This window comes from Eucyclogobius newberryi, unplaced genomic scaffold, assembly GCF_026437365.1.
Source record: "Eucyclogobius newberryi isolate DKJ021-1_F unplaced genomic scaffold, fEucNew1.0.hap1 SCAF_22, whole genome shotgun sequence".
In the NCBI taxonomy this organism is placed as follows: Eukaryota; Metazoa; Chordata; class Actinopteri; order Gobiiformes; family Gobiidae; genus Eucyclogobius; species Eucyclogobius newberryi.
Window position 1 is genome coordinate 26,167,018 of NW_027315857.1, and position 15,793 is coordinate 26,182,810.

Sequence of the window (15,793 nt, forward strand, 5' to 3'; positions counted from 1 at the left end):
AGCCACCAATGGGCCCATTTCACGAGACTGACCGGTTACTTCTGACTGCCTTAAAAATAATGACTGAAGTCAAAGCGGAGAGCGACTTTGTTAAACGTGTTTGACGGAGACGGTGACTTCATAAACAGCAGTGCATAATAATGAAACCGTGTGAACAAATGTCTACAGTTTTATGATGTTGCATTTACAGTTATGTTCAAGCGCAGGTCCTTTATTCCTCCGTCTCATGTGTTTTTTTATGGTTCCTCACTGAAGTAGAAAAAGCTTCAGTTGTTTCATCTGGACTCAGTTAGAAAAAATAGACGTTTCGAATCTCATCCAAGAGTCATTGTCAATAACAGAATTTAGATCGAGAACTCCGATATTAACACTGTTCTGTGGTAAGACCCGCCCATTGGGAGGAGCCTTCCTGAAGTAGAAAGAGTTGTTTGTTTCAACAGAAACTCCCCCCTTGTATCTACCGAGCCTATTCAGAATCTTAATGGGCTATTAGAATCCTCTTTGTCTTTGTGAGACCCTGGCTCAACCACCCTGAGTACCTGATTAGCATCTAAATGTCCTGGTCTTCTACCTTTCCAGGGGTTCAGTAACCCATTATAAATAACAGGAAGATTAAATCTTAGCCCTCCATTTCTGTTTAAAGAAGGTCTTTCTTTTTTAACAAAAATAGCTTCCTTAACTCCTCTCTCAAACCATCTTTTCTCCTGCTTAAAACCTTCACCTCACCGTCTTCAAACGAGTGATTAGAGGCTTCAAGATGGAGATGCACGGCACTCTGAGGTCCTGAACTTGTATTTCTTCTGTGCTGATAAAGCCTCTGGTGTAGAGGCTGTTTTGTCTCACCTATGTACCGTTCTTTACAGCTTTCTTCACTGCATTGGATCGAATAAACTACATTGCTCTGTTCTTGAGTCGGCAACTTGTCCTTAGGGTGAACCAGTCTTTGTCTTAAAGTGTTTCCTGGTTTAAAATAAACAGGGACTTCGTGTTGTCTAAAAATTCTCTGCAGTTTTTCCGACAGGCCAGACACATAAGGGATAGAAACACCCTTCCTTCTCTGTTCAGTTTCCCTTTTGTCCTGCTTCTTGGTTGGACGAATGAGGGATTACACCGACACGTTCCTCACTGAAATAAACCATGTGATTGCACGGTTCTGTCTGACTTTGGCTCCAGGTGGAGGAAGAGACTGAGATCCCTCTGTACAAAAAAACAGACACTGATTTAATTTATTGTCAAAGAATATTTGTGAAATTATCCTTTCATCAAACTTTATTCATAAAGCGCTTTTCATACAGGACAATGTGACACAAAGTGCTTTATAGTTCATTAAATACAATCCTACATCCACCTTCCCCACAAGCCTCTGACCCACACAGCAAAACATTATGACCACACACAAGCCTGAGTACAGATGAACTAGTAGTAAATATATATATACATATATATATATATATATATATGTATATATATATATATATATATATATATATATATATATATATATATATATATATATATATTTGTGGGTGTACACACACACACATGCTACATTACATGTATACAACATGTAATGTAGTAGTACACCTGTGTACTACATATATACTACTTATATACTACATGTATACTACATATACATAATACTACATACTACATAACCCAGTTTGTGGATAGTACTACGATATTACTGTTACTCTTTGTAGTATTTTTGATTAAACCATAAATAAATCATCACAGCTCGTCTTCTTTTCGTCTTGTTTTTGGAAAACCTTTCCATCGTTTCCTCTTTTCCAGCTCAGTTTGACGTGGAGGTTGTTTGCTCTGAAGTGGTCGTTCAGCTGAAGAAAAAGGAGAGAAGTTCATTTTCTGAGACTGAGAAATGAGAACAACAAACACAGACATTGGAACTAAAGACAATAAAGGAAAACACAGATTTATTCATTTGTGCACAATTTTAAACCAGTGGCTTTTGTGATGCAGAAATAAAACCCTGAAAATGATTCTAAGAACGACTTGAACGAAGCTGCAGTGAATCTAAATCACATCTATCACGATGTAAATGTGTCGTTTAGAGCTACAAACATGTTCTAAAACTCATGTGATTCTTGTGTTAGTTTAACACTTCATGTTTCAGTCTCTCAAACGTTAAAGCTCCTGGATGTGTTCCATTCCATTGATCTGCATAAATATAATAATACACAACTACAGAGTACTACATGTACCTGTTTGAGGACTGAAGAGTCGTGTGAGTTGAGATCTACAGCTGAGGACAGACTTATTCTCACCAAAGTCTTCTGAGTCTTCAAACCTGCAATAATAAAGAGTTTTAAAAAGTCATTTCACATGAGTTTTGGTTGTTCCTCGTCACTCACCTCCGTGACAGATGAAGGGTTTCTTTAGGTCACAGGCGTCGCTCTCCCATCGGCCCTGAGCTCTCAGAGCAGCACATTTATGCTTCAGTGGATTTACATCTGAGTTCCAGGTTCTGAAGGAGGAGTCGCTTCCATCTGACCACGCCCACGCGTCCCGGGACAGACCAATCCAATAATAGTAGGAGGAACTGTCTGGATATTTGCCTTGGTCCTGTCCACTCATCAGGTCAGTGTGGTGTTCTCTGCAGAACTGCTGAGCCTCTAACCAGTTTACTTTGGTGCTATCGATCATGACAGTGGAGCTGGAGGATTCTGTAGAACAAGAGCTATTTAGAAATAATACAGTGGATTTTACTGCAAATATTGTCCTAACTCTCATATCCTGATACGAGACACATCTCCACTGTCTATATATGTCCAAAGACATGCATGTGTTAGGCAAAATAGTCAACTCTAAATTGGCCCAATGGACAGGTGTTGATAATTAGCATATTCTGCAATAACACTTAAAACATTGCATCTGGTTCGTCCAATGTAAATGCTATGTCCTTAGATAAATAAGTAAACATGTAGAAACAGAGAACACAATAGTAACAAAGGAATAAAGTATTTAAAACATGATTTCTTTGATTTTCAAGTGTCATAAAAGAAAAAACAGTTCTCACCGTCGTAGCAGATAAAACCATGTGTCTGATCACATCGTCTATCAGCCCATTTGTTTTCGAGATGAATCAACACACAGTTTTCAGCTCCTCTATAATCATTAGGTTGATTTGTCCACCACTCCACCACCATTGTACTGGACCTCGGGATGAGACCAGTGCCATTTCCTGTTTATGTCGAGGGGGTTGTCGCTGGTTTGATAAAGTCCGATCCTCACGTCTGTTCCTCCGTCTGTTCCTCCGTCTGTTCCTCCGTCTGTTCCTCCGTCTGTTCCTCCGTCTGTTCCTCCGTCTGTTCCTCCGTCTGTTCCTCCGTCTGTTCCTCCGTCTGTTCCTCCGTCTGTTCCTCCGTCTGTTCCTCCGTCTGTTCCTCCGTCTGTTCCTCCGTCTGCAGCAGCTCTCAGTCTCTTCAGCTCCTTCATGTTCTTCACTGTTGCCAGGTCTGTGTAGAACTTTCTGCAGAACGTCTGAGCTTCGTCCCTTCGTCGTCTTGGGGTCTTTTCTAAAGTGGTACTCGAGGTCTTCAGACGCAGAGAGAGCGATTTGAGCTTTAAAGAAGAACAAAACATGACGAGCATTAAACATTAAAGGTGAGGTGTGTGGTCACTTTGCTCTTGTTACCATGGAAACAAACACAGAGTCCAATCTGCACGTGAACTGAACGTGTTTGATCACATAGTAGTTTAGTTCAAATGTAATTCTGACGGAGCCGAGCATGAACAATGACATCAATCATATATTTACACTTTGACCTTTGCAACTTTTGAAAGAGAAAAAAAACATAAAACAGAGAAATGATAAACTCACTGAGCAGCAGCACGAAGAGCCACGAAAACTGGTCCATGTCCACCTGGAGAGACAAGAACCAGGTCTAAACCAGGTCTAAACCAGGTCTAAACCAGGTCTAAACCAGGACTAAACCAGGACTAAACAAGGACTAAACCAGGACTAAACCAGGTCTAAACCAGGACTAAACCAGGTCTAAACCAGGTCTAAACCAGGACTAAACCAGGACTAAACAAGGACTAAACCAGGTCTAAACCAGGTCTAAACCAGGTCTAAACCAGGACTAAACCAGGACTAAACAAGGACTAAACCAGGACTAAACCAGGACTAAACCAGGACTAAACCAGGACTAAACCAGGTCTAAACCAGGTCTAAACCAGGACTAAACCAGGACTAAACCAGGACTAAACCAGGACTAAACCAGGACTAAACCAGGACTAAACCAGGTCTGAACCAGGTCTAAACCAGGACTAAACCAGGACTAAACAAGGACTAAACCAGGACTAAACCAGGACTAAACCAGGACTAAACCAGGTCTAAACCAGGACTAAACCAGGACTAAACAAGGACTAAACCAGGACTAAACCAGGACTAAACCAGGTCTAAACCAGGTCTAAACCAGGTCTAAACCAGGACTAAACCAGGTCTAAACCAGGTCTAAACCAGGACTAAACAAGGACTAAACCAGGACTAAACCAGGACTAAACCAGGACTAAACCAGGACTAAAGCAGGACTAAACCAGGACTAAACCAGGACTAAACCAGGACTAAACCAGGACTAAACCTGGACTAAAGCTCCCGCTGTTTGTGCCGCGGTGAAAGCTCAAGCTCCAGGTGGAAACGTCTCGACTTGAGGACGTTTTATCCGTTCAGTCCAATGTCTGACCTGATTTTATTTGCGGTTCCATCTTTTTGTGGGTCAAATGTCGATTCTGAGAAAACAAACGCAGACACAGGAAGTGGCGCAGAGCGGAGCACATTTACATATTCATACTCGTGCAAGGGCGTCCAGCCTCAGGCACACTGTCCAGCCTCAGGCACACTGTCCAGCCTCAGGCACACTGTCCAGCCTCAGGCACACAGTCCAGCCTCAGGCACACTGTCCAGCCTCAGGCACACTGTCCAGCCTCAGGCACACTGTCCAGCCTCAGGCACACTGTCCAGCCTCAGGCACACAGTCCAGCCTCAGGCACACTGTCCAGCCTCAGGCACACTGTCCAGCCTCAGGCACACTGTCCAGCCTCAGGCACACTGTCCAGCCTCAGGCACACTGTCCACAATCATAAACTATATTAATTTTCACACAGAAAATGACTTTATTTATTTTTTATTTGGAAAACTAATAAAAGAAGTTTCAAATGTTTCTAGTTTTGTTTCATTCACAGAATTAAATCAAAGAGAAATAAATAGACAAATTAATTTAGAGATAAAACGGTTTGAAACAGAAACAAACACAAACAAAGACACAGATAAAAACAGATAAAAACAGATAAAAACCAAGACAAACTCAAAGAGTAAAAAACATTAAAGTTTAAAAAAACAGTTCATAAAATTCACTCTTAAATGTTCCTGACATAAAGTATTTCCTGCACAAACAAGATCAAAACATAAACATAATAAAAACATAAACTCTTAAACTTTTATAGATTAAATCATTTCAGTTCATAAAATATGAAACATTTTTACAGAATTTTCCCCAAAAATCAAAACAAAAAACAAGCAGCACAAAAAGTCACATTTTGTTTTCACAATAACTCGACTGCTCAAGCTCCTAATATATATATATATATATATATATATATATATATATATATATATATATATATATATATATATATATATATATATATATATATATATATACACATACATATGTGTGTTTAACTGCAGGTGCAGTGTGAGCCGCGCCCCTCAGTTTGAAAACAGCACAAACAGGAAGTCAGATGTTTTTAGAGTCATGTGACTCAAACACGTCCTCAGCGTCTCATTCATTTTAAATCATAAAAGACTTTGAGCACGAAGAGTCACAGAGTCCAATCCAGTCCAATCCAGTCCAGTCCAGTCCAATCCAGTCCAGTCCAGTCCAGTCCAATCCAGTCCAGTCCAGTACAGTCCAGTCCAATCCAGTCCAGTCCAATCCAGTCCAATCCAGTCCAGTCCAGTCCAGTCCAATCCAGTCCAGTCCAGTCCAATCCAGTCCAGTCCAGTCCAATCCAGTCCAGACCAGACCAGTCCAGTCCAATCCAGTCCAGTCCAATCCAGTCCAATCCAGTCCAGTCCAGTCCAGTCCAGTCCAATCCAGTCCAGTCCATCCAGTCCAGTCCAGTCCAATCCAGTCCAGTCCAGTCCAGTCCAGACCAGACCAGTCCAGTCCAGTCCAATCCAGTCCAGACCAGACCAGTCCAGTCCAGTCCAATCCAGTCCAGTCCAGTCCAATCCAGTCCAGTCCAGTCCAATCCAGTCCAGTCCAATCCAGTCCAGTCCAATCCAGTCCAGTCCAATCCAGTCCAATCCAGTCCAGTCCAGTCCAATCCAGTCCAGTCCAGTCCAATCCAGTCCAGTCCATCCAGTCCAATCCAGTCCAGTCCAATCCAGTCCAGTCCAGTCCAGTCCAGTCCAGTCCAGTCCAGTCCAATCCAGTCCAGTCCAATCCAGTCCAGTCCAGTCCAGTCCAGTCCAATCCAGTCCAGTCCAATCCAGTCCAGTCCAGTCCAATCCAGTCCAATCCAGTCCAGTCCAATCCAGTCCAGTCCAGTCCAGTCCAGTCCAATCCAGACCAGTCCAGTCCAGTCCAATCCAGTCCAGACCAGTCCAGTCCAGTCCAATCCAGTCCAGTCCAATCCAGTCCAATCCAGTCCAGTCCAGTCCAGTCCAATCCAGTCCAGTCCATCCAGTCCAGTCCAGTCCAATCCAGTCCAGTCCAGTCCAGACCAGACCAGTCCAGTCCAATCCAGTCCAGACCAGACCAGTCCAGTCCAGTCCAATCCAGTCCAGTCCAGTCCAATCCAGTCCAGTCCAGTCCAGTCCAGTCCTTGTCGCTCGCTCTAACGGCACAAAAACCCTGAACAGTAAAGTTTGAGCTGCACTTTGTTTTGTGACCACTGGGGGCACCGTAGATCCTCATAACGGTCAAACTCACAGCACCAGCGTTTATGACGTCCAAGAGTCACGTCAACAACAACAACAACAACAACAACAACAACAATATGCACTTTGGGTGATTAGTGAAGAACAGAGTTAAAATGAAACTTGAATAAAAATGTGTTAAAAAGTGTTTAATTAAGAAAAGTTTGGACTAAACCAGGTCTAAACCAGGTCTAAACCAGGACTAAACCAGCTCTAAACCAGGTCTAAACCAGGACTAAACCAGCTCTAAACCAGGTCTAAACCAGGACTAAACCAGGTCTAAACCAGGTCTAAACCAGGTCTAAACCAGGACTAAATCAGGACTAAACCAGGTCTAAACCAGGACTAAACCAGGTCTAAACCAGGACTAAACCAGGTCTAAACCAGGACTAAACCAGGTCTAAACCAGGACTAAACCAGGTCTAAACCAGGTCTAAACCAGGACTAAACCAGGTCTAAACCAGGACTAAACCAGGTCTAAACCAGGACTAAACCAGGTCTAAACCAGGACTAAACCAGCTCTAAACCGGGTCTAAACCAGGACTAAACCAGGTCTAAACCAGGACTAAACCAGGACTAAACCAGGACTAAACCAGGTCTAAACCAGGACTAAACCAGGTCTAAACCAGGACTAAACCAGGACTAAACCAGGTCTAAACCAGGACTAAACCAGGTCTAAACAGGGTCTAAACCAGGACTAAACCAGGTCTAAACCAGGACTAAACCAGGTCTAAACCAGGACTAAACCAGGTCTAAACCAGGTCTAAACCAGGACTAAACCAGGTCTAAACCAGGACTAAAACAAGGTCTAAACCAGGACTAAACCAGGTCTAAACAGGGTCTAAACCAGGTCTAAACCAGGACTAAACCAGGTCTAAACCGGGTCTAAACCAGGATTAAACCGGGTCTAAACCGGGTCTAAACCAGGACTAAACCAGGACTAAAGAAGGTCTAAACCGGGTCTAAACCAGGACTAAACCAGGACTAAACCAGGACTAAACCAGGACTAAACCAGGTCTAAACCAGGACTAAACCAGGACTAAACCAGGACTAAAGAAGGTCTAAACCGGGTCTAAACCAGGACTAAACCAGGACTAAACCAGGACTAAAGAAGGTCTAAACCGGGTCTAAACCAGGACTAAACCAGGACTAAACCAGGACTAAACCAGGACTAAACCAGGTCTAAACCAGGACTAAACCAGGACTAAACCATCTCTAAACCAGGACTAAACCAGGTCTAAACCAGCTCTAAACCAGGTCTAAACCAGGACTAAACCAGGTCTAAACCAGGACTAAACCAGGACTAAACCAGCTCTAAACCGGGTCTAAACCAGGACTAAACCAGGTCTAAACCAGGTCTAAACCAGGACTAAACAAGGTCTAAACCAGGTCTAAACCAGGACTAAACCAGGTCTAAACCAGGACTAAACCAGGTCTAAACCAGGACTAAACCAGGACTAAACCAGGACTAAACCAGGTCTAAACCAGGACTAAACCAGGTCTAAACAGGGTCTAAACCAGGTCTAAACCAGGACTAAACCAGGTCTAAACCAGGACTAAACCAGGTCTAAACCAGGTCTAAACCAGGACTAAACCAGGTCTAAACCAGGACTAAACCAGGTCTAAACCAGGACTAAACCAGGTCTAAACAGGGTCTAAACCAGGACTAAACCAGGACTAAACCAGGTCTATTTCAGGACTAAACCAGGTCTAAACCAGGTCCAAACCAGGTTTATTCCAGGACTAAACCGGGTCTAAACCGGGTCTAAACCAGGACTAAACCAGGTCTAAACCAGGTACAAACCAGGACTAAACCAGGACTAAACCAGGTCTAAACCAGCTCTAAACCAGCTCTAAACCAGGTCTAAACCAGGACTAAACCAGGTCTAAACCAGGTCTAAACCAGGTCTAAACCAGGACTAAACCAGCTCTAAACCAGGACTAAACAAGGTCTAAACCAGGTCTAAACCAGGACTAAACCAGGTCTAAACCAGGACTAAACCAGGACTAAACCAGCTCTAAACCAGGTCTAAACCAGGACTAAACCAGCTCTAAACCAGCTCTAAACCAGGTCTAAACCAGGACTAAACCAGGTCTAAACCAGCTCTAAACCATGTCTAAACCAGGACTAAACCAGGTCTAAACCAGGACTAAACCAGGTCCAAACCAGGTCTAAACCAGGACTAAACCAGGTCTAAACCAGTTTTAAACCAGGTCTAAACCAGGACTAAACCAGCTCCAAACCAGGACTAAACAAGGTCTAAACCAGGACTAAACCAGCTCTAAACCAGATCTAAACCAGGACTAAACCAGGTCTAAACCAGGACTAAACCAGGTCTAAACCAGGACTAAACCAGGACTAAACCAGCTCTAAACCAGGTCTAAACCAGGACTAAACCAGGACTAAACCAGGTCTAAACCAGGACTAAACCAGGTCTAAACAGGGTCTAAACCAGGACTAAACCAGGTCTAAACCAGGACTAAACCAGGTCTAAACCAGGACTAAACCAGGTCTAAACCAGGACAAAACCAGGTCTAAACAGGGTCTAAACCAGGACTAAACCAGGACTAAACCAGGACTAAACCAGGTCTAAACCAGGACTAAACCAGGTCTAAACCAGGACAAAACCAGGTCTAAACAGGGTCTAAACCAGGACTAAACCAGGACTAAACCAGGTCTAAACCAGGACAAAACCAGGACTAAACCAGGTCTAAACCAGGACAAAACCAGGTCTAAACAGGGTCTAAACCAGGACTAAACCAGGACAAAACCAGGTCTAAACAGGGTCTAAACCAGGACTAAACCAGGTCTAAACCAGGACTACACCAGGTCTAAACCAGGACAAAACCAGGTCTAAACAGGGTCTAAACCAGGACTAAACCAGGTCGAAACCAGGTCGAAACCAGGTCTAAACCGGGTCTAAACCAGGACTAAACCAGGACTAAACCAGAACTAAACCAGAACCAAACCAGAACTAGTGTGAAAGTGTTTTAACGGGTGATTTCATTGGGTGTTTCAGACGTGAGCTCCTCCTCCTGGCTCTCACTCTTCTCTTGGCTGGTTCTTGAGCGAGTTTCTCTTGATCCTGATTGGCTGGTTGTGGCGTCATTGTTGGTCTGGAGTAATTGTTCTCCCTCCTGATTGGTCGGTAGTTCTATCACCTGATTGGCCGGTGGTTTTGGCTCCTGATTGGCCGGTGGTTCTGGCTCCTGATTGGTTGGTAGTTCTATCCCCTGATTGGGTGCATTGTCTGGTCCAGGTGGTTGGTCATGAGGGACATTGCTGTATAACACTGTGGGTGTGTCTAAAAATAAAGGTTTTGTTAGAGTTGGTTTTAGAGTTTTTTCAGATCAGCAGTGATGACCTCACCTTTGGGCCTGGATTTCCTGTACAACCAGATCACCAGACCTGCCAGACCTGCCAGAACCAGAACTGCTAGAACGATCCCAGCTATAGCAGAAGATCCAAGGTATCGATAATCTAGAGGCAAAGGAGAACAAAGACTTAGAGTTCACTAAGAGCTAAACCAGGTCTAAACCAGGTCTAAACCAGGACTAAACCAGGACTAAACCAGCTCTAAACCAGGACTAAACCAGCTCTAAACCAGGTCTAAAGCTGTGTACATTATATTTGAACACATTCGCATTTGAAATTGAATTTCTTTTTTGGAAAAATTTGAAAAACCAGAACTTTTAGCTTAAAGAAAACTAACTCTGCTTTTGTCCTTTGTACTTTGTATTAAAGTGTGACAGACACATACATTTTGACTGGTGAAAATGAATATTGAGCTAACACAGCGCTCACAGGTGAAGCACGTGGTGCAACGCACAAGAGAAAATAAGTTATGGCCAGTGTATTTTATCAATACATGTTTTATGTGTTTGTTACATTTTATGTATTGAGTTGTATTGTATCTGTATTTGTTTGTTTGTTGTTTAACCTTCAAAATGAGAGCTGGCTCAAAGAGCCGTCCCACTACAAATAAAGATGATTAATAAGTGGCATCATTACGTGGCTCTTTCAAGTGTCATTTCACTGTTACAAGCGGCACATTTAATTCACATCTTTTATGGTTGAAACACGGCACTTTCTACACCACGTTCCCAACACCCGAGCCTCAGTTGCTGGACAACGGGATCGCTCCAATCCGCAGACGTGACTCGTAAGTGATGATGCAGAGTGATTCGTACCTTTCCCGGTACGATCTGAACCCTCAGATGTCACTGTGGGACAAGCACAAACATCATTGAGTCTTCCACGAGCAAACGCTGTGCAGGAGTGTGAAGGAAACAAATCTTACCATTAAGTGTCATGTTGGCGCTCATTTTAACTTTCGATGTTGTCATGAGACACTTGTAGGTCCCCTCATCTGCCATAGTTACGTTTTTGATCTCGACAGAAACTCCTCCGATGTTCAGATGTTCTTTGAGAAGTTTCACTCGGTCTTTGAAATCCTTGTGTTGATCATCTGTGTCGTCCTCACCGTTCCTCCAATAGTACACGACCTTGTTTTGATTCTTGTGCTGGAATTCTAGAGTCCACGTCACGCTCTGGTTGGTCAGGTCCATCTCCGGCTCCGTGTGGCAGGACAGGACGACATCGTGGTTCACCTCCACCTCCTGCTGAGGTTTATCAGCGACCACTTTGAACTCTGTGGCAGGAGAAATAAGTCGAATTAAACTATGTAAGTTAGGCCACAGTTATGTTATTATTTGGTTTACGGATTTTTAAATGAAATGTATTGAACAGGCGGAAGAAATATAAATATGATATATTATTAAATATTACATAAATGTAAATATATTTCAATTTAAAAATATTTTTTCTTCCAGGTTTGCACAAAACACACAACAGGAGGAGGGGGAGGGGGGGCGCAGGTGAGAGTAACTGTAGATTTAGCCTGTTTTGCATTGGTAGAACTGACACTTCTAAGTGTGCAGCCTTAGAAGTGTGCGCTCTTAGAAGTGTGCACTCTTGGAAGTGTGCACTCTTGGAAGTGTGTGCTCTTAGTGTGCACTCTTAGAAGTGTGCACTCTTAGAAGTGTGCACTCTTAGAAGTGTGCGCTCTTAGTGTGCACTCTTAGAAGTATGCACTCTTAGAAGTGTGCGTTCTTAGTGTGCACTCTTAGAAGTGTGCACTCTTTAGTCACGGCAATTGTATTGCGATTAAATGATTTGGCGCTGCGTGCAGCAGACAGTGACACGGGCGCGTGCGTCTTCTCACATGCTCTGACCTGGGACCACGCACTGGACGGACTCGCCCCGTCACAGACTCACGCTTCACGCGTTCTTATCTTTTGACTTAATATCACTTTTTATAAGGTTAAGGTCGTGGGTTAAGGTCGTGGGTTAAGGTCGTGGGTTAGGGTCGTGGGTTAAGTTCGTGGGTTAAGATAGTGGGTTAAGGTCGTGGGTTAAGGTCGTGGGTTAAGGTCGTGGGTTAAGGTCGTGGGTTGGGTTAAGATCGTGGGTTAAGGTCGTGGGTTAAGGTCGTGGGTTAGGGTCGTGGGTTAAGGTCGTGGGTTAAGGTCGTGGGTTAAGGTCGTGGGTTAAGATCGTGGGTTAAGGTCGTGGGTTAAGGTCGTGGGTTAAGGTCGTGGGTTAGGGTCGTGGGTTAAGTTCGTGTGTTAAGATCGTGGGTTAAGGTCGTGGGTTAAGGTCGTGGGTTAGGGTCATGGGTTAAGGTCGTGGGTTAAGGTCGTGGGTTGGGTTAAGATCGTGGGTTAAGGTCGTGGGTTAAGGTCGTGGGCTAGGGTCGTGGGTTAAGGTCTTGGGTTAGGGTCGTGGGTTAAGGTCGTGGGTTAGGGTCGTGGGTTAAGGTCGTGGGTTAAGGTCGTGGGTTAAGGTCGTGGGTTAGGGTCGTGGGTTAAGGTCGTGGGTTAGGGTTGTGGGTTAAGGTCGTGGGTTAGGGTCGTGGGTTAAGGACTAAACCAGGACTAAACCAGGACTAAACCAGGACTAAACATAGGTATTATTTTCATTTGAAGTAATCATGAAGAAAATGCATCAATCTAAATACGTTTAAATGTAAAATGTAATGTAAACACTTTTAGTACTTTACTATAATAGAATCTACAGAATAACTGATAAAAAGTACAATAAAAGTACATTTATTCTATAGTAAGTAGGTTGTACTCTTAGTGTTGGGTGTGGTGGCTGTAGTAGTTATTCCTGAAAATGCAACCCAGGACTAACCCAGGTCTAAACCAGGACTAAACCAGGACTAAACCAGGACTAACCCAGGTCTAAACCAGGACTAAACCAGGACTAAACCAGGACTAAGCCAGGTCTAAACCAGGACTAAACCAGGTCTAAACCAGGACTAAACCAGGTCTAAACCAGGTCTAAACCAGGACTAAACCAGGACTAAGCCAGGTCTAAACCAGGACTAAACCAGGTCTAAACCAGGACTAAACCAGGTCTAAACCAGGACTAAACCAGGACTAAACCAGGACTTAGCCAGGTCTAAACCAGGACTAAACCAGGTCTAAACCAGGACTAAACCAGGTCTAAACCAGGTCTAAACCAGGACTAACCCAGTTCTAAACCAGGACTAACCCAGGACTAAACCAGGACTAAACCAGGACTAAACCAGTTCTAAACCAGGACTAACCCAGGACTAAACCAGGACTAAACCAGGACTAAACCAGGTCTAAACCAGGACTAAACCAGGTCTAAACCAGGTCTAAACCAGGACTAAACCAGGACTAAACCAGGACTAAGCCAGGTCTAAACCAGGACTAAACCAGGTCTAAACCAGGACTAAACCAGGACTAAACCAGGTCTAAACCAGGACTAAACCAGGTCTAAACCAGGACTAAACCAGGACTAAGCCAGGTCTAAACCAGGACTAAACCAGGTCTAAACCAGGACTAAACCAGGTCTAAACCAGGACTAAACCAGGTCTAAACCAGGTCTAAACCAGGACTAACCCAGGACTAAACCAGGACTAAACCAGTTCTAAACCAGGACTAACCCAGGACTAAACCAGGACTAAACCAGGACTAAACCAGGTCTAAACCAGGACTAAACCAGGTCTAAACCAGGACTAAACCAGGACTAAACCAGGACTAAGCCAGGTCTAAACCAGGACTAAACCAGGTCTAAACCAGGACTAAACCAGGTCTAAACCAGGTCTAAACCAGGACTAAACCAGGACTAAGCCAGGTCTAAACCAGGACTAAACCAGGTCTAAACCAGGACTAAACCAGGTCTAAACCAGGACTAAACCAGGTCTAAACAGGGTCTAAACCAGGACTAACCCAGGACTAAACCAGGACTAAACCAGGTCTAAACCAGGACTAAACCAGGACTAAACCAAGTCCAAACCAGGGCTAAACCAGGACTAAACCAGGACTAAACCAGGACTAAACCAGGACTAAACCAGGAATAAACCAGGGCTAAACCAGGACTAAACCAGGACTAAACCAAGTCCAAACCAGGGCTAAACCAGGACTAAACCAGGACTAAACCAGGACTAAACCAGGGCTAAACCAGGACTAAACCAGGGCTAAACCAGGACTAAACCAGGACTAAACCAGGACTAAACCAGGACTAAACCAGGGCTAAACCAGGGCTAAACCAGGTCTAAACCAGGACTAAACCAGGACTAAACCAGGACTAAACCAGGTCTAAACCAGGACTAAACCAGGACTAAACCAGGACTAAACCAGGTCTAAACCAGGGCTACACCAGGACTAAACCAGGACTAAACCAGTTCTAAACCAGGACTAACCCAGGACTAAACCAGTTCTAAACCAGGACTAAACCAGGACTAAACCAGGACTAAACCAGGTCTAAACCAGGTATAAACAAGGACTAAACCAGGTCTAAACCAGGTCTAAACCAGGACTAAACCAGGACTAAACCAGGACTAAACCAGGACTAAACCAAGTCCAAACCAGGGCTAAACCAGGACTAAACCAGGACTAAACCAGGTCTAAACCAGGACTAAACCAGGACTAAACCAAGTCCAAACCAGGGCTAAACCAGGACTAAACCAGGACTAAACCAGGACTAAACCAGGACTAAACCAGGAATAAACCAGGGCTAAACCAGGACTAAACCAGGACTAAACCAAGTCCAAACCAGGGCTAAACCAGGACTAAACCAGGACTAAACCAGGACTAAACCAGGGCTAAACCAGGACTAAACCAGGGCTAAACCAGGACTAAACCAGGACTAAACCAGGACTAAACCAGGACTAAACCAGGGCTAAACCAGGTCTAAACCAGGTCTAAACCAGGACTAAACCAGGACTAAACCAGGACTAAACCAGGTCTAAACCAGGGCTACACCAGGACTAAACCAGGACTAAACCAGGACTAAACCAGGACTAAACCAGGACTAAACCAGGTCTAAACCAGGGCTAAACCAGGACTAAACCAGGACTAAACCAGGACTAAACCAGGACTAAACCAGGACTAAACCCTCCGTTTACGCGCGTCTTTTTCATTAGTTTGTGTTTTAAAGCTTTAAATCCTTCAGTGTTTGTGTCTCGCTTTTCTCGCTTTTCCTCGAATAAAACAAGTGAATAAAAGTGAATGTGTGAATACTGACCCGGCTCGACGCCTTGGATGACGTGTACAACTGCCCCGAGGAAAAGAACACACATCCACATGGTTAAATGTCGACTGAATGAAAGTTACACCGTCGTGTTCTACTTCTGAAATCACTTTCCCTTTCATTATTATAATAGACAAAGGATCAGAACTAAAACATGAAGTATCACCTTTGTTTGAGGGTGCGACGGCGGAAGTCTAATTATAGGCACGCCAGGTTTAATAGAGAAATGAAATAAATAAGAAAACGACATTAATACAAATATAAATATCATTGTGAAAACAGAC

At 43.8% G+C, this 15,793-nt stretch overlaps 1 protein-coding gene and 1 long non-coding RNA gene across 2 annotated transcripts; both read right to left on the bottom strand.

Moving 5' to 3' along the window:
• Positions 1 to 1,590: 1,590 nt before the first annotated feature.
• On the bottom strand, positions 1,591 to 2,540 carry LOC140372004 (uncharacterized). The gene is made up of 3 exons (XR_011928509.1): positions 2,370 to 2,540; positions 2,220 to 2,305; positions 1,591 to 1,835 (listed from the first exon to the last, which is right to left on the bottom strand). It is a non-coding gene; the product is annotated as an uncharacterized lncRNA (long non-coding RNA).
• A 7,164-nt stretch (positions 2,541 to 9,704) lies between these two features.
• LOC140371909 (myelin-oligodendrocyte glycoprotein-like) lies at positions 9,705 to 15,570 on the bottom strand. The gene is made up of 5 exons (XM_072459145.1): positions 15,504 to 15,570; positions 11,245 to 11,595; positions 11,135 to 11,167; positions 10,314 to 10,424; positions 9,705 to 10,248 (listed from the first exon to the last, which is right to left on the bottom strand). Exons 1-5 carry the CDS (start codon positions 15,562 to 15,564, stop codon positions 9,935 to 9,937), a joined length of 870 nt encoding a protein of 289 aa, XP_072315246.1. The 5' UTR covers positions 15,565 to 15,570; the 3' UTR covers positions 9,705 to 9,934.
• Between the last annotated feature and the right edge of the window lie 223 nt (positions 15,571 to 15,793).

What these genes read in the sequence shown, in the direction of transcription:
- LOC140371909 (XM_072459145.1), bottom strand. Translation starts at nt 15,564, where the DNA reads ATGTGGATGTGTGTTCTTTTCCTCGGGGCAGTTGTACACGTCATCCAA. An exon ending in TTCAGATCGTACCGGGAAAG is followed by an intron (nt 10,425 to 11,134) that starts GTACGAATCACT and finishes CTTTGCCTCTAG; the next exon opens with ATTATCGATACCTTGGATCT. An exon ending in CAGGAAATCCAGGCCCAAAG is followed by an intron (nt 10,249 to 10,313) that starts GTGAGGTCATCA and finishes CTTTATTTTTAG; the next exon opens with ACACACCCACAGTGTTATAC.